Below are 23,197 nucleotides of genomic sequence, written 5' to 3' on the forward strand. Positions count from 1 at the left end.
CTTAAGGCCCGCTCATCCGCATTCCCTCTGACACCTGGTGCACACCACCGCGTGCGGACACTGGCGCATGGTACTGGTGCCGGAATTGTCTTGTGTGTGGAAGGTGTGTTTTTTCTCTAGGTGAAGAACAGTCATCCCCGAGCCATCCGAACCAGGCCAGTGGCCATTGACCCTGTGGGGCCTGTGACTGTGTAGCCGTCCACTCCTTCCTGGACATGGGCCTCTCTTCCTCTTGTCTCTCTCCCTCCCTCCCCACGTCTCCTTCCCGCTTCTCCTGTCCCCACTTCTTCTGCCTCTCTTTCCGGTCCAGCTCTTCTGCTTTCTCCATTTGTCCCGTGGCCACCTTCTCCCCTGCCGTTCCCTCCTCCACTCCAGTCCCTCTTCTGTTTTCCTCTTTTTTTCCTCCCTTCTCCCATCTCTTCATTAAAACACATCTGTTTTGTAGATGTCTGTCACATTTTTCTTAAGTTTGGTGCGACCGGAGGAGATGTGGTTGAGGGGCCGAGGGGGTGCGTGTGGAGTTTGGGGGTCTAGAATCTGGAGCATCGGTTTCTCTCTAGTCCAGAGCTGGTTGGTTACCACTGCAGCTCATGATGGGGGTTAAGAGGTTTGCAGTGCTGGACGGATTACAACCAGTCTCCAGGAACACGAGTGGGTCTTATCGCTACCGGGCCTGAAGCTAAAGGTCTGAGACACCTGAATTCATCCTTGAGGGAGAATGTCTTAGGCTAGCCTCCAATAGAGGGATTATGGGAGAAGATACATATGGGAATTGACCTGGCTTTTTTTTTTTTTTTTTCTCATTTATCGTCATATCTTTGTTACCAGAGAAGTCTGGCTGGTGTCAGGATTAAATTCATATAAGGTATGAGGAGGATATTTGTAAGATGTATTCCACTGATAGTCACAGCACTTTGTGCTCGAGTCTCTGGATAGCTGCTACCCTTAGTCTGAAGGATCTTAGAAAAGTTTCTTATATTTGGTCCCTTAGAAATGTTTTCTTTCAACAACTTAGGAGTGAACTCCAGGGTCTGTTGACTTTACCTGTAACACGAGACTATATTATTCTTTTGGTCTTGATGAGATGAGTAATGCCAGGCATTTAAAACGGCCCCTTTCCTATTTGGGGCAGGTTGGCGTGTCCCACCCATTGCACCAGTGCCTGGGACGGAGAGCACACAAGCGGCGCGCAAACACACGCTTCATGTGTGCTGAGTGATGTGAAGGTTAATACCTTCAGCAGTTTTCCTCCACCCCCTCTTTGGCTTATTTGTAGATAGAAGATTTCATTAAATAATATTATTACCAGAGGTAGGGGGATCATCTGTCAATCTGTCAGCTTTTAGCCATGAAACCCCAAACTTTGTCCTTTGAAGTCTCTTCAGGATTGAGCTTCGTTGCATAAGAGGGACCGGTGTGAATGGCTGTGTGCGTTGTCTCTTATATAATCCTTCCCAGCCGGTCTGTGCTCAGCACTCTCCACTCTGTGGAAGCAGCGTGGTCTTTCTTCTCCTCAGATGCTTGCAGGGTGGTTGGGGAGGCAGCCTGAACATTAGAAGACAGTATAATTATGTCTTCAATTATATGGTACACACTACGAGCATTAAAGAATTTAAGAGAATAGGGAGATCAGAGATGGCTTGCTTATTTAGGGAAGGCTTTGAGGAGTTAGCACAGGCTATAAAAGGGCTGTGTTGGTGTGCGTGTGTGTGTGTGTGTGTTTGTACACATGTACGTGTGTGTGTGTGTGTGTATGCAATGTTTAGACAGGTAGAGGCGGGAAAGGGAGGCCTTCTAGAACAAGGGCATAGCCCGAGCACAAGGATGGTGACGTGGGTGAGCATCGCCAGGAGAGGGCTACCTGCCGAGGAGTATGAAGATTCAGCTTGAACAGGCAGAAAAAGGAAAGATTACTGCAGGTCTTAAAAGCTAGGCTGAGGGGATTAGGTTTGATAGAATCAGATACAGGAAGCCAGTTGGAACTGACATAGTCTTTTATTCAGGTAGATTTTAAATGTGAGAAATAACTGGTTATATATTTGACCACAATGGTGTGCTTATTTCTATGGACCTGGGATAAACTGGTAGGATTTTTAATCTTGACATTCAGGCTATTGATGTTTATTTTTCTTCTCTCTTTTATCTCCCCGACCAGATTGCCACAGCAGTGAAGTTTCTACAGAATTCCCGGGTCCGCCAGAGCCCACTTGCGACCAGGAGAGCATTCCTTAAGAAGAAAGGTACAGGTTCCCCATGGCCATGCAGCGTGGCCTGCAGAAAGGGACTGGGGACGGGGCAGATGGAAGCCACGGTGTTGCTGAAAGGACCTTCCATACTGTCCCACTGGTGTGGGAGTGAGGGGAGCCCCCTCAGGGGGAATGCGGGCTTCTTTCCTTAACAGTCGAACAGAGAGATGATACTGTCTGGGTGATCCAGCACCAGGTGCAAGGCTGACATTTAGCCCAGGACAGCCTGGCACGGGCAGCAGGAAGAGGCCCACTGGATAAGACTGTGGAGGACTTCTGCCTCTGGTCCGTTCTTCTGATAATATGACCCTGGTTACACAGTGACTGGCTTCAGGTTAGGAGGTCAGCTGCCTCAGTAAAGAATCAGGAAGAAAGAAATTGAAGGACGAGGGAAATGAGATGACTAAACAAGGTCGGGTTAAGGTCAAGCTTGGGGTCAGTCTGATTTACGGATTGAAGTGGTAAATTACTGGTTTTATGGTATTTCTGTAAGCAGGGATTAAATGGATCTTGACAAATTCAATATTGTCCAAAGCAGAAAGAATCTCTTTTGGCTCTGTTGCAATTTAGGATATTTTTCTTGTTCTGTAAAATACAAAACAAACCCCAAAACAAACAAAAAAAAGAATTTGACTTTTTACTCTTCGAACATCTTAATTTTCTAGAAAGCTGGAAAGTTGCATAGAGGCCCTTACGCACCATGGTGGGGGGAGTGCGTTTTCTTTCTCCTCTCCACCTCCCCCCCCCCCAAACAAAACTCTTTTTCCTTCAGGAGCTGGAGTGTCAGCTTCAAAATTCGAGGTTGTGAGCTTTAAGTCATCTGTGGCTGGAATAGAAGACGGAGTGGTTTGGTGGTGTTTCCTCGGTCTGCTCTGTGGCCTGCTCCATGGCGTCCCACCATAGAGATGCTTGTAGGACCATGTCCCAGGCCTGCACCCTTGGGGTTTGGGCAGAATGAGCCTGAAGCTCTCCATTCGCAGGCATCTGGTCCGAGGCAGCCTCAGGGCTGGCCCCTGCGACGGCGCCGGTGAGGGGCTTTGTGCATTTGCTGGCGGTATCATGCTCGCCCCCCATCAGTAGGAGGTTATTACAATTTGGAGCGCGTTGGCCGGCCTCTCCACTGCGCAACCATCATGCCATGAAAGAGTTTTTCCTTGAAATATGTGTACCTATGGGGAGTAATTAATCATAAAAGCTTGGGGATTTCAGCTCTCTCATCAAAGCATCGAAGCCGGGGAAAGCTGAGCCTAAAAGCCGTGCTGATTACCCGGGGTAACCCGAGACAAAATCTATGGTTGCCGAGAGATCCTCTGCCCCAGTATATTGTGCGGTATTATAACTGCCTGATCTTCTCTTCCACTGACAATGACCAGTTATTCCTCATTTTCTCTCAAACGCAGCTGGGTTAGAATTTCATTTGCAGAAGGTATTTAGAGCAATTTAGAGACAAATGTCTCTGGTGTTTGCTCGGCGCTTCCCCACCGCAGGCTTTGCTGAGCAGTTTTAGTATCAGGAGCTCCATCTAATCTGTGTAATTTTAATAAATCCCTGACTGGGAGAAGGAGAGGAAAAAAAGAGAGAGAGAGAAACTCTGGACCAAATAATACTTCTTTTGAGTTAGTTGGCTAATAATTACTGTGGAGAGGAAACTGTTTTGTGCAATTATTATTTGTTGCTCCTTTAAAAATAACGCAAAACAAAACCAATCGATGAGTTAATCCATCGCCGAGTATTTGCCCTGCGTATGCCCCATTCTGGGCCCCGGGGACCCTGCAGAGAAGAGGACAGACAGCATCCCTGCCCTCGCTGGGCTGACATTCTTAGGGGGAAAGGCAGACAATTAACCAGTGAGAAAACGAGATCCATAGTCTGTCGGGCGGCAAATGCCATGGAGAAAAATAACGCCGGGCACGCGGGGTTGAGGGCACCGGCGCTGGGGTGGGGACGGCAGACGGGATGACCCGAGCATGTCTCTCTGAGAGGGCGGTGTGAGCGCAAGCCTGAGGGAGATGAGTATTGGTCAGTGTGGAGTGGGCACAGTTCCTCTTCGACCCCTAATGTGGGCAAGAGTTTGTAGAATTGCAGGCAGCAGGACCCCGGAGAGGCCTCCTTCCCTTTTTCCTCTAAAGAGAGCCGCAGGAGTCTACCCTGAGCCTCAGTCCAGAATCACTGGCCGTAATCACCCATCTCCATTATCCTGTAAAACGCTGCTTCAGTCAGTAATTATCTGTTTCCGAGTTGAGTCCCAATAGGGTAAGTTCTGGCAGGACCTTTTCTGGGCAGAGGATTCCAAGGTTTGATTGGCGTCTGGGGAAGAAGCGCCCCTTCGTGGATTTACACTTCACTTTTTAAATTTCCGGCTGTTCCTTGGGTCAGGTGTACACGGTCTGCGGAGTTTGGCACCGGCCCCAGTGGGGTGAGGGGGGAGGGGCTTTTGCAAAGGAACCAGCGTCTCCCCTGTCCCTAACTGTACTTGGGAAAGAAAGAGAGTTGGCTGGCTGGTCTGTGGCGGTGGGGAGGGTGTCCTGAGGGGAGGGACCAAGGTTCTGGCATCCTCCCCAAGGCTCCCCGTCTCCCGTCTCCCCCGCAGGACTCAGGACTCGTTGCAGGGGTGGGTTTGGAGCGCTGGCTTTGGGCGAGCTTGCAGCTACTGTAGTCTTGGCTTTTCCTAGCAAATGTCACTTCAGGGAATTGCAGTGGAGCACTGCCTTGAATTATAATCTTGACTTTCTTTTTTTTAATAAACATCTCTTTCCTGAAAAGGCAAATCCAATTTTGTTTTTCTTTTAATATTATTTAATATTTAATATAGAAATTGAGGTCCCTGTAGTGCATGTCAGTTCAGTGGAAAATGAGGGTTACTTTAGGCACATCAGCTGAGTTTGTTTTAATGTGAAACCACAGCCTGGAGCAGGGCTGCAGCCTGCCTCTGTTACTGACAGGTTAAATGTTGTGCTGTCTGATTCGGGGCGCTGGGGGGACGGGGGCAGGCTAGTGGGGCTTGGATGGGATAGGCATGCAAGAGCATTGGTTTGCAAAGGTCTTCTGGGTTTGTGGTGTTTTGTTTTCTTTTTGTGTTTTGAGTTCTCTTTTGGATGCTTTAAAGTCTGAACATGGAGTCATTAATGAGAAACATGAAGTTATTGGAATCATTTATCATTTTCCTTGAAGTTCGTACTGCCATTTTGTGTAATTTACAACATTTCTTTATTTTATCTTGGATTTTTTGGATGGAAGAGAAAAGCAGCTGTTCACCTTCGGAGTATTAGAATAGATGTTTTTGTTTTCCTTCCAACCACTTGATTCCGCAGATGGCACGTCAGCTGTGTGGTCAGCCGCACATGGGCACCACTGGACTGTGCGTGGGGTTTAAGCCCTCTTGGAAGTGGACCGCATACAGAGGCAACGCTCACCAGGCAGGCATCACGTCTGGGCTTTAGGTGGGCTGCAGTCCAGGAGGTTAGAGTAGCTTAAAAAGAGCAGTAGAATTGGTCCAGAAAGTTAGAGGCTTGGACAGCGTTGTCAATAGGCTTATGTTGATTTGACACCCTATCCAACCACAAAGTGTAGGAGGCAGGCTGCTTCCAAACACGTTGGCAGGCTGAGCGTAAGGTGGGTAAAAGTGATGCCTGTTCGTGGAGGGAGGACGGGAGACGGGGAAGATAGGGGAAGATAGCGTTGTCTGTTAGCTTACTCCTAATCTATCTGTTGCAAATCAGGCTTCTAGAAGAACGATGAGCATCACACACTTCTCTGTATAATCCTGCATAATGGGGCCTGGGTGGTGTTGGCTGAGACTTTTGCTTATTGTGCCTTTTCTCAAGTGTGTAAGTAAAGGGCTGTGTTCTCGCTCATCTAATAAATAGTCCAGGGGGAAAGGAAAACTAAACAAACGAGACACACCACCATCCTTTCTCATTCTGAAAGGTGAAACAAGATCTTATCTTTCTTCTGTTCCTGGAAGCGGAACCCCCGGTAGCAAAGCCGCCTCCTTGCTGGAAATGAACTTGAGGAAGAAACCTGATGGTCTCAACCTTGGTAGTGGGGTAGAGGTGAAGGGCTGCTCTCGCTGGAGTATTTCAAGGGGGAGTAAATTCTTACGCAGATTTCAATTTAACTCTCTTTTATTACTTTTCTTTTTTATCATTTACGTCCATTTCATGAGGTAGTTTGCATGTCCTTGAATGGAATCTCGTTACCATGAAAGCTTTTTTAGCATTGATTTCATAACAGTCTTAATTTAATAGCTCCGTCATTACTGAGAAGCTCTGGGAGTGGGGCCCTGGCTTTCCAGGTCACTGACCTTTTAATTACAAACCTTGTTCTGATGGCCAGGTTATCGACTGGACAGCTCCCAGCTTGTGCCCCCAGGATGAGAACGAAAATAACTGTTTCCTCCCCCATCTCCAGGAAAAAAAAAATTGTAACCTCATGTGTTTCTAAAATTAATTTTCTCCTTCAGCTTTACTTTATAATTAATTCTTTAATGTGTCTTAGTGAAGCCAGAAGTATTTTTATAATGCTGTTTTTTCAAGAGCTTGGGTCCAGCAAAGAGCTAGGAGGGGACAGGGAAGGGAGACCCCATGCTTGGCTGTGGCCCATTTCGTCACCCTCAGAAACTGCTGTGGCTGAGCTGGAAGGAAGGGTATTGGCTCTGTGAGGGGCTGTCTGGCCCTTCTGATTCTTTGTTAATGAGATGTGGATTGTGGCATCAAGATTGAGATTCATTCCTGCATTTGCTGGAGTAATTGTGCCTTCTCTGTCATGGACGTTTTATTTTATTTCTTTATTTTTTTAAACTAATCTCTACCCCCAATGTGAGGCTCGAACCCATGACCCTGAGATCAAGAGTCACACGCTCCACTTACTGAGCCTGCTGGGTGCCCCTAAAATGGATGTTTTATTTTGTTTTATTTATTTAAAAAATATTTTATTTATTTATTAGAGAGAGAGAGAGATAGCAAGAGAGAGCAGGGGGAGCAGTGGGCAGAGGGAGAAGCAGACTCCCCGCTGAGAAGGGAGCCTGACAAGGGGCTCCATCCCAGGACCCCGGGATCATGACCTGAGGACCTGAGCCGAAGAAAGATGCTTAACTACTGAGCCACCCAGGCGTCCCTAATATGGATGTTTTAAAAAGATGCTCCCCTCCTGGGCAAAGACGAGGGTTGGGTGATTTTTCTTATTGTCTTACCTCTCTGTTAGTCTTAGATGGTGGAAGAAACAAAATACCTGACCTGAGGAGTTCTCCTCGGTCATGAGGTTGAACCGAATTAGGTGATCTAGGTTCTCTCTCACTGATGATGAAGAGGGGAAGAAAAAGGAAAGGATGGTGGCTGGTAAGTAGGGTGGCCACTGGTTCCGGTTTGCCCCACACTGTCCTGGCTTTAACACTGGAATTCCTATGTCCTGGAATTCCTGTGTCCCTTCGGCCTGGGCAGACAAGTCACCCCACCCTGGCAGGGCAAGCCATACCCCAGAGTGTGAGCTATCCAGAGAGACAAAGTGGGTGTGATTTTGGAAGCTGGAGGAAGAAGCTCACCAGCAGTCAGTCCCTGAGAGTCCCGCCTGCAGTCAAGTGGCATTTCCTGAACCACTGCCCTGGTGTGGGTCCCGTGCAGAGAGCCTCTGGGCTGGGGCTGCGCCCTGCAGGTGAATGAGGAGCTGCCGGTGGCGGAGCAGACAGGACTGTGTACGGCAGCCTCGGGCTTGTTCCTGAGGATGATTGAGCACCTGCATCCATCTGTTGTGAACGGACCGTCTTCCTTCCCTGCCAGTCTTGCATCTGCATATCCGTCACCTGCTGTTCCGGACCAGCCTATTCATCACCCTGACTGGTGTTCCCCCCATCAATTTTCCTGCTCCCCTTGTTATCCAAACTTGTCTTGAACTCCAGAGATTTTTTTCAGCATCCAGGATGAGAGCTGCAGCAGCTAGACCGGCTGAAGGCCATGGAAATGGGGATGCCATGGCTTCCCCGTTCAGAGGGGGAGCTGGTAGCACTTGCTCTCCCAAGAGGGCTGAGTCACGTGGGTTCCTACACTTCACCCTACCACGGGGGGACTGTGGCCCAGAGGAGCTGGGGGTGGGGGACAAAGCTCTTTTGGATTTACCCAGTTGCTTTGAGGCTTTTCCTGAAAATGAAGAATGATTCCTCTTTTCTTAACCTTGTGTGCCTGCGACAATGCTACGAAGAAAAAGCGAAGTGACGTTGTTATGTATGGTAGTAGTATTTTTGAAGGTTTTTTTTCTTTCTTTTTTTTTATTTTTTGGAAAGGTAAGCTTTATACGTGGCTTCAAAAATTCAAACCGTAAAGAAGGATATACAGTGAAAAGTTAGTCTTCCTTTCGTCTCTTGTTCCTGTCCCCCTCGCATTCTCTTTCCCAGAGGATGCTTCTGTTTATTCACAGTTTCTTATGTATCCCAAGATCATCTGTCCGTATAAAAGCATGTTAATATTTATTCCTCCTCCCAGAGAAGCACACTTTTTAAGTGCAGTAGTAGCATATTTTGCACTTCACCTTTACACTTGACGTTACATTTGGGCATTCATTCCACAGCAGCGCCTGCAGATCGGATTCATTCTCGGTGGCTGCGTAGTACTCCAGGATGCGCGTGTATCAGAATTTTTTCTAACCAGTCCCAAAGCAGTGGACATTTAGATTGGTTCCAGCCCTCTGCCGTTTCGGACAACATCCCGGTGAATATTCTCGTGTGGACGTTGCTGGCCCTGCGTCAGTTTGGCACTACGCTGAAGTAAAAGCGTTTTGCATATGTGAGTAGGCTAGGGTATATTTCTCTTGCTTAGAATTTCGTGAGACTTTGACTATAAAGAGTATAGAAAGAATATAAAACTGTTTTCTAATATAAACGTGACTATAGGTAGAAAGAAATTAAAGAGAAAAAAGGCTGCATAACAAATTATCACTAACGCTTAGCACAGATTTGCATTCTAAGGGGACGTTCTGGTCACTGGTTACAGGAAAAATGCTTTCTTTCTGAAAGAATACTTTTTTTAGCCCATTTTTGAAGGGATATGGGCTCATAAATTTAACTTTTGACGCAAAGAAGTGTTCAGATAAATGGAAAGCTTCAGAAACTTGGTTGCAGTCTGTTCCAAATGAAATACGCGGCTTAGTTTTCTTTTGTCGTTATTCGATGTTTTGTGGGTCCTCAGCCATTGTTTAGGTGGTCAGTCTTTTTTTTTTTTTAAAGACTTTATTTATTTGAGAGTGAGAGGCATGAGAGGGGGAGGGTCCGAGGGGGGGATGGTCAGAGGGAGAAGCAACCCCCCCCCCCCCCCGCTGAGCAGGGAGCCTGATGCGGGACTCGATCCCAGGACTCTAGGATCGTGACCTGAGCCGAAGGCAGTCGCCCAACCAACTGAGCCAGCCAGGCGCCCCTGGTGGTCAGTCTTTATTCAGTACCTGGTGTGTGCAGAGTATTATCACTCCAGGCACTTCCTGAGAGAAAAATGAAGCACCTTTCTTTCACAGTGAAGAGGCTCATTAGAAGGAGGCAGGGGTGGGGGCGGAGTGCCTTTGCACAGTGTCTGCTCGTATCCACAAAGGGCACAGTGTCTCAGTTAGAAGTCGGCCCTGTCCGACCAGGAGACACTGGAGTGTAAAGCTCACTGGGCTGTGAGTCCCTCGAGGGCAGAGACTGTGTCTCACTCTTCCCAGCTTCCTCCATACCCAGCAGAGCCAGCCCCAATGAGAGTAGGCCCCCCTGGTGAAGGAGGGCCTGGGCAAACTAGAAATAGAAGGTGCTTACCAGGAGAAGTTGCAGAAGGAGTTCGGTTTTTCTGGAGTCAACACTGCACATATCTGTCCATCTCAGGCGCACACACGAGGTAGTTTCAGAACTGCTAGCCTGTACGCCATCACCAGCTGGAGTGCAGGGTTGGTCTGCAGTTCTTTGTCGTCAGTCTTGCTGTATCCCGGGAAAATGCTCTTTTCCAGTTACTTAGGTCAGCAGAGCTCCTTCTTAACTGTCTTAACGTGGACAACGAGGGAAGCAGTGGGTGTAGGTGGTCAGAGAAGAATGGAGAAGACAGTGTTAGTGAGGGAGGCTCATGCAGAGGATTACGTGCTGTTAGCTGGATTGATGCATGGGCTCTGCAGAAAAGAGAATTGAGGTTGGTGAGATGGGCAGCAAGGAAGGAGCCGGCCTTGGGACTCAATATTGTAAATCGTGCTTGACAGCATTATTGGAACCAGTTGAAACTCTGTCACAGTGCTATCGAGGAAGTTAACTCTGGGCTCTGTATTTAAACGGAAAAGGCCTGGCAATAGTAGAACCAGCCACAAAGAGGGCACTGCCAAGTCCCTTGTCAGGTGTGGAGGATCTGGGCTGGGAAGGTGGCAGCAAAGATGGAAATAAAAATGCCAGCAGAGAGGCTCCTGGGTGGCTCAGTCAGTGAAGCATCTGCCTTTGGCTCGGGTCATGATCTCCGGGTCCTGGGATCGAGCCTCCGGTTGGCCTCCCTGCTCAGCGGGGAGTCTGCTTCTCCCTCTGCCACCCCCCTGCTCAGCTCGTGTTCTCTCTCTCGCTCTCTCAAGTAAATAAAATCTTTAAAAAAATGCCAGCATATATATGTAGAGAATTTTATGGTTTACAAAACACAAATTCATTTCTTCTTCACTGTGGTCTTTTAGTAGGCAAGTTAATCTATTATTTGTTGAATGAATGAATGAATACATGATTTAACGAATCTCCCATCTTATAGATGAGGGCGCAGAGGCTCAGAGAGATTAAGTAGTGCACATATGTGGCAGAAGTAGAGGTAGGACCAAGTCTTCTGACCAGAGTTCTTTGAACTCTACCACTACTTTCTGGGAAGGAAGGACAGAGCCACAGACGCTGTAGAAAAATGAGTGAGCCATGCTCAGTAGTAGATTGGGTGTGTGAGGTGAGGGAGACAGGACTGAATGTGACTCTTAGGGTGGTTTTGGTGTGTTAAGCAGCTTTATAGAGGTATAACTGACATACAATCAACTATTTATATTTAAATTGTGCAACTCTCACAAATCTGACGTGTATATAGCTGTGAAACCATAGTGAGCACGCTGATCACCCCCAGATGTTTCCTCCCGCCTTCCTCCTGCCACACTCCCCACCCCCCACTCTGGTTCCCGTGCAAGCACCAATCTGCTTTCTTTCATATAGATTAATTTGCATTTTCCAGAATGTGTTATAAATGGGATCGTACAGTGTGTATGTGTTTTGGTTCGGCTTTTTCACACAGCGTGATTACTCTGAGAGTTGCCTACATCGTTACGTGTATTAGCAGGCCATTCCTTTTTGTTGCTGACTAGTATTCCATTGTTTGGATATAGTACAACTTGTTTATCCATTCACCTGTTGATGATTATTCGAGTTTCTGGTTTTTAGCTATTGGTATTTTAGCGGTGTGTAAATCTTTGTAGGGACATATGATTCTTTTTCTCTTGAGCAGGTACTGAGGGGTAGAATGTCCAGATCATATGGTGGGTGTATGTTTAACTCTTGAGCAAATTTCCAAACTGTTTTCGAAAGTGGTTGTGCCATTTTATGTTCTCCCCAGTCGTATATGAGTGTGTAGGTTTGGAGCCTGGAGAAGAGGAAGATGCAGGTGTCATATTTGTAATGTCTTTCCAGTAGTAAAACCTCTTGGCTTTGTAAGCATTGTTAAAAGAGACTAAATGATAGGTCACGTTTGGAGTACTCCAGCGTGGGAGGTAACAGTGCACAGACTGTCTGGGTTGAAATGCTAGCGTCACCACTTTCTGGCTGTGTGGCCCTGGATAAAATACTTACCCTCACTGTGCTGTGTTTTATCTATCTGTGAAATGGGGTTAATGGTAGCATTTACTACAAAAGGTTCTTGTAAGGATTAAATGAAAATGAGGTGAAAAGTGCTTAGCACAGTGCCTGGCACTGAAAAGAAGGGCTTAGTTGATGGTGACCATGATATGACAGGGTATTTCCTCTTAGAAGGCGTACTCTTAACGCGCTGTAGTCAGTTTGCTGTGATGTGTTAAAAAGACAAACGTGTTGGTATGACAATTCAGGTCACAAGAACCTCTAGGAATTTTGAGCAGAGAGGGATTTAATACAGGCAGTTAGGAGCTTGCTCACTATAGAAAGGGCTGGAGGAGTGGAATCAAGGCCAGGCCTCCAGGAATGACTTTCAGAGCACGGAAGGAGTGACTTGCCAGGGAGCCGCTCTGCCGTCTGTCCCAGGCAGGAAAGCAGGGAATCGGGAGGCTCCCACTGGAACGTTTGAGTTTAACAAGCACAGCCTTGTCGCTGTGACTCGGGGATCAGGAAGTTGCTGCTGCCACCACTGCAGCGTGTTCTGCATCCGTACAAGCAGTGACAGGACATTGGGATATGAACTTGGCTTCTACCTCTGTAAAATTGCCCCTTGACCCCTGTGAGGTGAGGGCTAGAGATTGGGCACTGTGATAGGGAACCTAGGTATTTCCAGCATCCTGCTTGCCCATTGGCCCGTGTTTGCCACAGTCAAAAGCAGCGGGTACAGGTCTTTTATCTCGTTTCCACTTTCCAGATCACCTGTGAGTGCTCCTAACCCCTATCCAGAACTCTCGCTGCCAGGGAGTCTGGGAAGGGTAGCTGTTAGCATCCGGCTTCTCTAGTGGAAGGCACACCAGGAAGAGGTGGGAACGAACGCTGAGTGCCATCAGAGGAGCCCGCAGAAGAGAAAAGATTCACGCATACAACGTATTTGCCCTCAAACAGCGTCTAAGCACCTCTTTCACAAGGCTCTTTCTTACTGAAGGCTTAACTTGGGATTTTTCAAGCCATTTAGATAAATGGTCCACAAAATGAGGGAGGCATTCATTTGGCTCCAAAACATGCTAATAAAAAAGGCCGCCAAAAGAGAGAGAGTTCATGTTTTCAGTCTTTAGGCAGGTGGCAGTGGTTTAGTTGTAAATCTAAAGTATTTCATTCAACCAAGAGCAAATGGTATGTATATGTGAAGGGAGGGATATTGTTTTTAGTCAACTGTTTTTATTGTTTTGGGGAAGAGCTGGACCTTTAATTGTTAACAAAGCTGCATGGTGATGTATCTTCAGTTTTTCCAAGAGATAAATATTGACATGTTCTTTATCACCACTGGCTTTCTGAGCTGGTTGTAAGAATACTTGTCAGTCTTTTCTGGCTCACTTAGGCATGGGAGTTGTAATGAGATTTAGCTGCTAAGGGTGGGCAAGCCAGTTTTCACCAGAGGGACTACATGATATGTGGGTTTGTCTGGAAAATGTTGGAAGTAGAGACTTCTGAAACTTAACCAAGGTATGACATTAGGCAATCTCTGCTTTACAATATTTTATGTTGATTGGACTATAGTGAGAAAGATTTTAAAGTAACTTTGAATAGTATTCATTCATGTTCCAGTCCGTTATATTAACACTTTCAAGCCTCTCCTGCTGTGTGTGTGCATGTGTTAAGAGTATCTGTATTTGCGAAGCATGAGTTAGTGTGCTTTTATTTTAAATTTACTTTTAACTGTAGGCTTGCTAGGTTGGTCAGTCGACAGCTTAATCTTTTTTCCACTTGTGATAGTAAGTAGAGGTCACTCCTAGTGGTCCTCAGGCAGTGGCATGATGGGGCAACCAGGCTCCTGTTTAGATTGAACAACTTGACTACTTTTTCTCTTCCAACTTTCCACAGGCCTGCATCTGGTTTCTTTTTTTTTTCTTTTTTCTTTTTTTAAAAGATTTATTTATTTATTTATTTATTTATTTATTTATTTATTAGAGACAGCCAGCGAGAGAGGGAACACAAGCACGGGAAGTGGGAGAGGAAGAAGCAGGCTCCTAGTGGAGGAGCCTGATGTGGGGCTCGATCCCGGAACTCCAGGATCACGCCCTGAGCCGAAGGCAGACGCTTAATGACTGCGCCACCCAGGTGCCCCCTGCATCTGGTTTCTAAACCATTCTGGTAGGAGCTAGTCTTCTCAGATGTCGCCCCTTTCATCAGACAGAAGACTTGTGAATGCTCCAGTGTCTTACTGTTAATTATTCTTTTTAGTTTTAAAGCCCTTTCGAGCAATCTTTCTGTAATTAGATTGTTGAGGAGATTGTAGTAAGACGGTGGTCTTTAAATTTTGTGTAGATTTTCAGTTTGTTCAATGATTGCAAAGGCTTTCATTCATAAAGTTGAAGTTTACCTTATCATGGCATTTCAGGGGAAAAAATCATGACCCTCTGTGATAAATTAAATATCACAACCACACAAATGTCATCTTTTCAATGAAACCTAAAAGTGCAGAGGAACAGGACTCTCGTCCACTCTGTTTTTGGCTTTAAGCTGGATCTGTACTCTGAGCCGACAAGGAAAATATTTTACCACTGACAGGGGTGAACCTGTGAAGCTACAGAACAGAGCCATACCCTCTCCTGCTTTGTGAGTCACAAACAGAATTGTCAATTACATTATTCTAATTGCAAAATTTGGGGTCTTGGCCGAAAGAACACAGGTTGAGTTTGAAGAAGAGGCTGTTAGAAAAATCGGTTTAACTTACAAACGGAGCTAATTTGTACAGAATGTAATTGAAAGAGAATAAATATGGAGATTCATGATGACCTCTTTTGAGTCCATTTCTGATATTTACTTACATTTTTTTCAGTCAGAGCCTCTCCGTGAAGCAGTCCTGAAAAGAGCAGACTAAGTACTAAAATAGAACAGAAAATAGTGCCGTTGTGTGCAAGACCTGAATACCTGATTTTGAAAGATTTTTACCATTCGTTCATGCATTCATCCAGCAAGTATTTATTGAGCATATTTTTTATAAGTCATTGTGCTGGCTCTAGGACCAAGAATATCAGGGTTAATAAAACGCAGCCTTCTGGGGTGGAGACAGAAATGTGAAATGTGCAGAATTGTCGCAGTTAAGCCAAGGTTGCTCTGATAGAGGTATCGGGAGGGTGGGGGCAGGAGGGGCAGGAGGTTTGCACTGGGAGGGTTGCTGCAACCAGGACACAAAGAACAAGAGTGTTGGCAGCCAGCTCAAAGGCTCCAAGGCAGAAAAGGAGCCTGATATGATCCAAGAACCCATCGTAGTCATGAGTGAAAAGAAGAGTGACATCTTGCCAGCTTCCATCTAGAGATGCCATTGAAAATAAAAGTTCCGTTGGATTTCGTATCCCTCAGTCTGTAGTTTTCATGTCCTCAGCGACACAAGTTCATCCCTGTTCGCCAGGCATTCCTAGCGTGCAGTCTGCTGAGCACTACGCTACGTGCACGCAGTGGAGACGCAAAGGGAGAACTCGGTGCCATCGGAGAACTTGGTGCTGAGACCGTAGACACTGCTAGTGATACCGTTACTGTGACTCATAAGCAAGCCCAAGGTGATTTGATATAGACTGTATGATTGCCACTAGCCTATGTAGATTGCTTTACGTTTAAAAAAGTGTTCTCCCATACATTTACTCATCTAATCTTCATGGTAACACGAATCAGTTCCTCAAAAAAAGTGCACGTGAGCATGAAGGCTTTGGGCAGTCCACTGAAATTGAGGAACAGGTGTCTGTCATCATTGAGCCATTGAATTTCAGGGCACCGTGTGCTCATGCGGACTAGGACGCGCTCCTTGAAGAGTCCCGTTACTAGAAATGAAATCCGGAGTGACCACAGAGGTTATTTATCTCATGCACGCCTTTTCACATACATTTCTATTATCAGGAATAGAAGAGGAATGTCATTTTAGTTTTATTTAGTTGTGGAGATTTTCTTGCTGCCTTTGCCGAGGGTTCTTGCCTAGAGAGCTCGTTCTTGTGTTCGAGGAGAGGAAGGCTCGGGTTTGAGAGGATGGCCGTGTTCGTAAATGCTGTTGACTTTGTTGTTCTGTATGGAGGCTTTTATCAGGACAATAAAGGGTAAATAGGGTGATCTCTGCTCCAGTGGAGAGGTCGAATGGTTACATTACACAATCTTCTAGAGCATCTTGCAGCAAATACATGGGTTATATTAAAAATTGCAATCATATCATTTTTTATAGTAAATTGCTGACCTTATGCAGTAGAATCAGCTTTATTGAATTTCGCCAAAAATGCGTTTATAATTCTGCCATACACACATGATATTCATGTCCTTGCTGTCCATGTGGAAATGTCCCTTTTTATGATGTTAAACAAATTAAATCGACTTTCTCCTGAGCTGCTGTGCCTCACCTTTAAGATCCACTCTCAGGAGTTGAACATCCACGGAGCCGAGCTCACCTCTATCAGCTCGGGTGTCATTACATTACACAGAACGCGAGAGTCTGGTGCCCGAGGAAGCCTTCCCCCAGCGACACACAGCTGGCTTTGAGATTAGTTCGAGGTGGTTCCAGGGCCGTTAATGTATATCGTGTGTACAGCTGAACGCTAACAGGGCCTTACCATAATTACTCAGTTTGTTTTGAGGAAATGGTCGGTATTTGTTTAAAAGCATTTCACGATGAACCAAGAGTAGTGCACACGGTATGGTTGGTTCTCAGCTGTTCGCTGGTGGATATTCATCGCCAAAGTTTAATCTTAGATCAGTTCTTTCATTCTCTGTAGCTCTGCTCCCTTTCCAACCAGTGATGGATCAGGGATGCAAACTAATTTTCATGTCAGTCTAACAACAAACACAGTCAGGAAGTTATAATGCATATTTAGGTGAAACAAGCATTTTGAAGTTATCTGCTTCTTCGAATCATTGCTCCGCATTTGTTTCTCCGTTATATGGACTGTTAGGTATATGTCTATATATGTGTTTGTGTGAACTGCTAGTTCCCAGTTTCGTACACAGAGACGGTATGATATGGTGGGAAAATCCATCCATCCATTCTCTAATTTATTAAATGCCCAGTTCCTCTGTGGCCAACATTTGTGCTAAGCACCGAAAATATAAAAATAAGATTCAATATTCGTGGTCTCATGAGGTTCCATGATATGTATGCAGGTGTCGTATGGGTGATAACACATTACAGGGGCTGTAATAGGTGTATGTGTAGGGGCCCAGAGGAGGGGGTGATCAGTTCTGTGGTGGGGGAGGAGGATTAGAGTGGAAGGGTTAGAAAAGGTGTCATTATAGGGGAGGTTACCTTTATAGGTGTCCCCAAAAGGATTAGCTGTCTTTAGGGTTCGGGGAGCAGTGCCGACTTTAATCTATGCAGGGATGCGATGGGAACATCGTCTCTGAGATCAGGAATGGCCTGGAGATTCAGGAAACAGGCCGGAAGGTTGGAGAGGTAGGCAGGGATCAGACCTTAACGTGTGTTAACTCAAGGGTTTGGATTTTATTATGTGGACAGTGGGGAAGCTATGAAGAGTTTTATGTAGAATAACGTATTCTGTTTGTGTTTGAGAAAGCTCTCCCTGAAGGCAGGTGAGCAGTTGGGAGTTCGCTGCAGTAATTCAGGTGAGAAATGATGGATGGACGAGGGCAGTTGTTGTGGGGTTGGAGAGGATGGATTAGGGACGGTGTGGAAGTCGACTTGGCCGGCGTTGGAGGCTGAGTGACTCAAGGAGTGAAGGCAGAGAGAGAGGTGTCTGCGCTCACTGTCAAGGTTTTTGGCCTGGGGACCTGGATGGAGGAGAACAGGTAGAGTGGAGACAGTGCCAGGCCGGGAGTCGGACAGCATGGGGTCCAGAGAAGGCCCCTGTGTGATTAGTGCTTACACTGGTGGCTGGACCACGCTGTGTCACCGTCAGACACCTGTGGCGTGGTGTGGGTCTCCTGACTTTCATGTTGCTTCCACGGGGTGACTGTCAGGTGTGTTCTCTGTGTGGAGAGACATTGGTGAGTGGTTTCACTGAAATTTGAAGCTCTCTGAAGGTAGAAAAGATGGCATTTGTGAAACAAGTGGTATTTTATCTGGAAATGGCTTCTCTGTGAGAAGGCTGTCACTGCTTCCTGGTGAAGCCTGCCTTTCCTTTCCAAGAAGAGGGTCCCACTGAATCTGACCAGGATCATGGTGGGCTGCCGCTGGAAACGCTTCTTCCAGAAAGCTCCTCTCTCCCCCTGCCATCTGCCCAGAGTTTGACCATTTGTTTTATTTGTTTATCTGGTCCTTTTATGTTGGTATGTATTTCCACTGATCTGCTCATGATGACCAGTAGGCTCTGCTGATGTGGCCCCCACAGGGGTCAGGGCCTCCCCGCACAGTGTACGACCTGATGGTTACAGCTACCTGACCCTGCATGTGCCTTGGTTTTCTGGTAGCAGATGGCCTTCTCGGTACCTTAACTCTTATGACTCGATGAGTCAGAGGGTAAGAAGTGTGTGCTGCTAAGGCAGAAAAGCGTAAGGCAGCAGCTCCAGTAGGAGTGGGAGTGAGAGACCCAGTTAGTGCTGTTCGTGATGGACGACGTCCACAGAGCTCAGGGCAGGCCCCCTGGAGGAGGCACGGCGAAGAGCATATCGCTTCCTCAGACTCTTCCTCCGGTGCTGGTCCAGCTCCACCCCAGGCCCAGACACTCAGCTCCGTCCGGACCCATGCTTGGGGCAGAGCGCACTGGTTTCGGTGGGGGATTATGGTCTGCAGCTTTAGAAAGCATATAGGTTGCACTCCTTTTTTAAAAAAAGTGTATGTGAAAGCAAGTTTCTTCCCTGTAGGCATCTTGCTCAGTTGGCTTACGTCCAGCCTTTTCATGGAAAACAGCCTCCTTGTTTGATTTGGGGCTGCTTTAAAGCTGGACATCTCCAGAATTCACCCCTCCGGTCCCCGGCATTAGAGTCACCCATAGGACGGCTCCCTGCGCCCCCCTCCAGCCCTGTCTGGTCTCTCACTGACCATTTCTGTCTGGGGTGGTCACTGTTGTAGTCCACTTTGGTGGCTTTTGCCTCTTCCTTCTGCCTTTTTTTAAATTAGGATTTTTGAATATATAAAAAAGAAATCGTTAATGAATGGTTTGGATGTGCAGTATTGCCATCCATTCACCTCTGGTAACTTTTTAAGACGTTGACCTAAAGAGCCTTTCTCCTTCCTCCTTCCCTGCGTACGTGGTAGGGGGGAGGATGGGGAAAATTACGGAGAAAAACATGTTAAAGATGACTTCCACTGTAAAACGAGAGGGAAAAATCAATGTTTAAGGAAACCCAAAAAAAGCACCTCTCATTATAGTAATTAAATGGCAGCATTTAACCTATCAGAATGTTCTGCATGTGTGAGAGACAAGCCGAGGAGCTGTGGGTTTGAAATTACAGCTCTAATCCTCAGGGAAGAGAATAGTTAAATAATTTGTTTTTGAGGTGCGAGAGCAGAGCTGGGGAGGTTGTGAGTGTGCCTGTGCGCGTGCGCGCGCGTGTGCCCCCGTGAGGGTGAGGGGCCTCGGTGCCTGTGTTTACCGAGAATACCCTGGAGGTCGGTATTTATCAGCACCTGTGTGCTGTCAAGAAGAACACAAGCTGCTGTTGCCCGTTCATTAGGTTTCCAGAAGTGTCCGGGTCTCACCTGTGGCCAGGCGTTGCATCATAACCGTAGGACTTGCTTCACTCTGGCCCTCTGGGACACACAGGAATAGACTGGAGAGGAGGCCGGGTGAGACAGAGAGAGACACAGGAATTAGGGAAGGAAGAAAGCGGAATAATTTTAAAGAATGTGCATGGCACAGACTCTCAGGACAAAGCATTCCGACGTACAGGGCTGGCACTCACAGACCAGGCTGGCCATGCTGCAGAGCTCTGGCCAAAAGGGAGAGGGGCCACCTTCTCCGGCCGGCCTCCTCTGCCAGCATTCCCTGCCCCTGGCACGGTTCCTCCCATGCCGGGATGCGGCGTTGGGATGTCTGTGAATGACGGGGATTAGCCGTGTGTCCTGTCTGCCCCGTCAGTGGCGTGACCTTGGTCTCTGTGTACCCCTGGCTGGAGTTTGTGGTATTGTTAACGCTCTGGCCCTCTGGAAGCTGCTCCGTTTCTCCCTAGATATTCCCAGAGCTTGGCAGCTGCACTCAGAATTCCACAGGACAGGCTGACACATGGCAGAGGGGAGCTATGCACATCTGTCCCTGTGCCCCTCATTAGGGGACGAGCTCTTCAGTGACTTGGGATGGGGGTGCTGATACACTGTGTTCCATTTAGGCACACAGTCCCCGCCGGTCTCTACGAGAGCATGAAGGGTTTCTATTATACTAATAAGGAGCCCTGGGGACGCTGGTTACAGTGTGATAATCGTCCCCTTGGAGGGCCTGAGGCAGTCTGTGTGCGCTGACCTCATCCTGGGGGAGAGCTGATGAAACCCCGGCTGCTGCCGCACTGCCTGCCGCACTGCCTGCGTGGAGGGGGAGGGGACAGGGTTGCCGGGTGCTTCTCCTCCTGCTTCATTATTATCCGTCTTGCTTGTCTTTGGGGCATTTCATCAAAACTTCTTCAGTTTTGCTTAAGAACTTTAAAGAGCTGATGAACCCAATGGAAAATTTTCTGTAATAACTCACTACAGCAACTCACTTCACAAATACCAGCTAATTAATCCTTAGAGCACCCTGGGGATAGTGGAGGGGATCATAAGGGCAGTGACATTTTTAAATTTCCATTTTATAGACCGAGAGACTGAGCCACCTGGAAGAATCTGTGACTTGGGTCCGAGGGGCGCACAGATCTAGAACTGAGATTAGAGCTCTCTGCCTTTTGGCTTCTGTTGGAACTGTTGGGTCCCACCTTAGAGGCATTTAGAAAATCACCTGGGTTTTGCTTCTCCTCCCGTCCTTCCCTCTGATCCCCACTTGACGCTCTGTCTGGGACCTAGTCTGTGTTCCTACATACAGATCCCTGTCATCAGTCGTAACTGCTGCCTGGTGTTCAGCTGAGAGTCTATACTGTCATTTATTTTAGCCAGTCCCCTTGATGGACATCTAGATGATTTCTGTTTGTTACCATTAGAGCAACTCTTCTTTAATATCCTTGAGAAATACACATTTTCTTCCTTTTGTAATCATCTTCTTAGAGTAAAAATCTTTGAGTGGAACTCTGGGTTAGGGAAATGGTTTGTTTCTGTCCCCTCGTGCACCGCTGGCCTGCGCTCTGACAGCCTGTGCCGGCTCCCACGTCAGCAGCTGCCATCGGTGCTCCTGAGCCCGAGCGTGAGCTCCATGTCGTCAGGTGTGTCGTCTTCACCGTGTCTTCTTTCGGTCAAGCGTAGAAGCCGCCGCCCAGACACACACACACCTCAACAGCACAGAAATACTTCATCTGCTTCTTTTCTTTTATGGATTTAGTTTTCTTGTATGGAATTTGATTTGTTCTTAGTAGAGCAACAGGGGATATAACTTTCTTTTTTCCTACTGACCAACTTGATTGTTCTAGCACCATTTTTCAAATGATTTCTTTTCCCCCCCGCTCATGTCACATGTCACTGTTATCATATATGAAGATCTTAAATAGGCTGATATGTGGTCAAGGACATTCTGTTCTTGTTCTCAGATACATGTATTGCTTGTTGTATCTTGATTGTTGTAGATTTGATACATTTTTTTATCCGCGAGGTGTAAGTTGTACACTTCCTTTGTTCTTTTGAAGAATATTCCTGGCTTTTCCGGCCCTTGTGTTGTTGTTGTTGTTGTTGTTCTTCTTCTTCTTTTTTTTTTTTTAAGGTTTTATTTATTTATTAGAGAGAGAGAGCGAGCACAAGCAGGGGGAGTGGTAGGCAGAGGGAGAGGGAGAAGCAGGCTCCCTGCTGAGCAGGGAGCCTGATGCGAGGCTGGATCCCAGGACCCCAGGATCATGACTTGAGCTGAAGGCAGACGCTTAACGCTTAACCGGCTGAGCCACCCAGGCGCCCTGTGGCCCTTGTGTACTTCTAAGCTTATGTCAGAATCACCATATCACGTTTCCTCCTCTCCTCCTTGATCCCACCCCTCCCCTTCCCACTCCAACCAAAAATAAAATCCTTTTGGTATTTGGATTATTACATCCAACGTAGAAATGGCTTTGGGGAGAATTGGCATCTTTGCAATGTACAGTTTTCCTCTCATGAATGTGTGTATCTTTCAAGTGAAGTACATTCCTCACTGATGAAGTTTGACACTGTTCTTGCATTTACACTTATAGGGCCTTTATTTTTACTATATTTTCTTTTTTTTTTTTAAAGGGGTATTTTATTTTAAAGATTTTGTTTATTTGACAGAGATAGAGACAGCCAGCGAGAGAGGGAACACAAGCAGGGGGAGTGGGAGAGAAAGAAGCAGGCTCATAGCGGAGGAGCCTGATGTGGGGCTCGATCCCATAACGCCGGGATCACGCCCTGAGCCGAAGGCAGAGGCTTAACCGCTGTGCCACCCAGGCGCCCCTATTTTTACTATATTTTCTAATCTTTGCCAATATTTAGGAAAGTGATGGGTTTTTATGTTTTAAAAATTATCTTACTGTATTCTGTTTAATAGTCCTAATTGTTCTTGTTGGTTTTCTTAGGTTTTCTCAGTAACACATTATGTGAAAATAACAACATTTTCCCTTCCCAGTGTTATATGACTTTGTTATTATTTTGGCTGGGGCTTCCAGAACAGGATTAATTAAATACATATGCTCAAGGAACTAAAATGCTTCTCTTCAAAGCATCAGTTTAGAAATGAAGTGCATAAGAATATGAAAGAAATTATAATGATCCCTAGACTTTTTACCTGTGTTGGCCAATATGTATTCTTTGGCCAAAAACGTTTGACATGCTTATGACAACTTTGTATTAGACTAGAAAGTCAATGTTATTTCCATTTTTTTTTTTCAGGCAGAAAAGCTGAAAGAGAGTGGATATGATTTCCAAAGCCACTTGGCCAGTAGATCAGGCACCAGACTCCAGAATTGTTGTGGAGGGGGAGGCGGGGGGTTGGTGGTTAATAGTCAGAGCTGCTGCCACTTGGCAGCACCGCCGCAGCCCTTCCTACAAACAGTGTGAAGTCTGGGGCAAAAAGGGCAAGTTTTTGACTTAAAGAGTACGTAAGACAAGAATACCGTGGGACATCAAAGGTGATCTCTCCTGTCTCAA

At 46.6% G+C, this 23,197-nt stretch overlaps 1 protein-coding gene across 5 annotated transcripts in view; it reads left to right on the top strand.

Annotated features, from left to right (window-relative positions):
- Nucleotides 1-23,197, top strand: part of PEX14 (peroxisomal biogenesis factor 14) — a 133,884-nt gene that overhangs the window by 47,014 nt on the left and 63,673 nt on the right. For all 5 annotated transcript variants that reach the window (XM_026519867.4, XM_057305113.1, XM_057305112.1 and 2 more), the window contains exon 3: nucleotides 2,156-2,240. In XM_026519867.4, coding sequence (XP_026375652.1) covers nucleotides 2,156-2,240 — 85 coding nt within the window. The remainder of the gene's footprint in view (nucleotides 1-2,155; nucleotides 2,241-23,197) is intronic.

The sequence above is a fragment of the Ursus arctos genome, unplaced genomic scaffold (genome assembly GCF_023065955.2).
Source record: "Ursus arctos isolate Adak ecotype North America unplaced genomic scaffold, UrsArc2.0 scaffold_32, whole genome shotgun sequence".
Lineage (NCBI taxonomy): Eukaryota > Metazoa > Chordata > Mammalia > Carnivora > Ursidae > Ursus > Ursus arctos.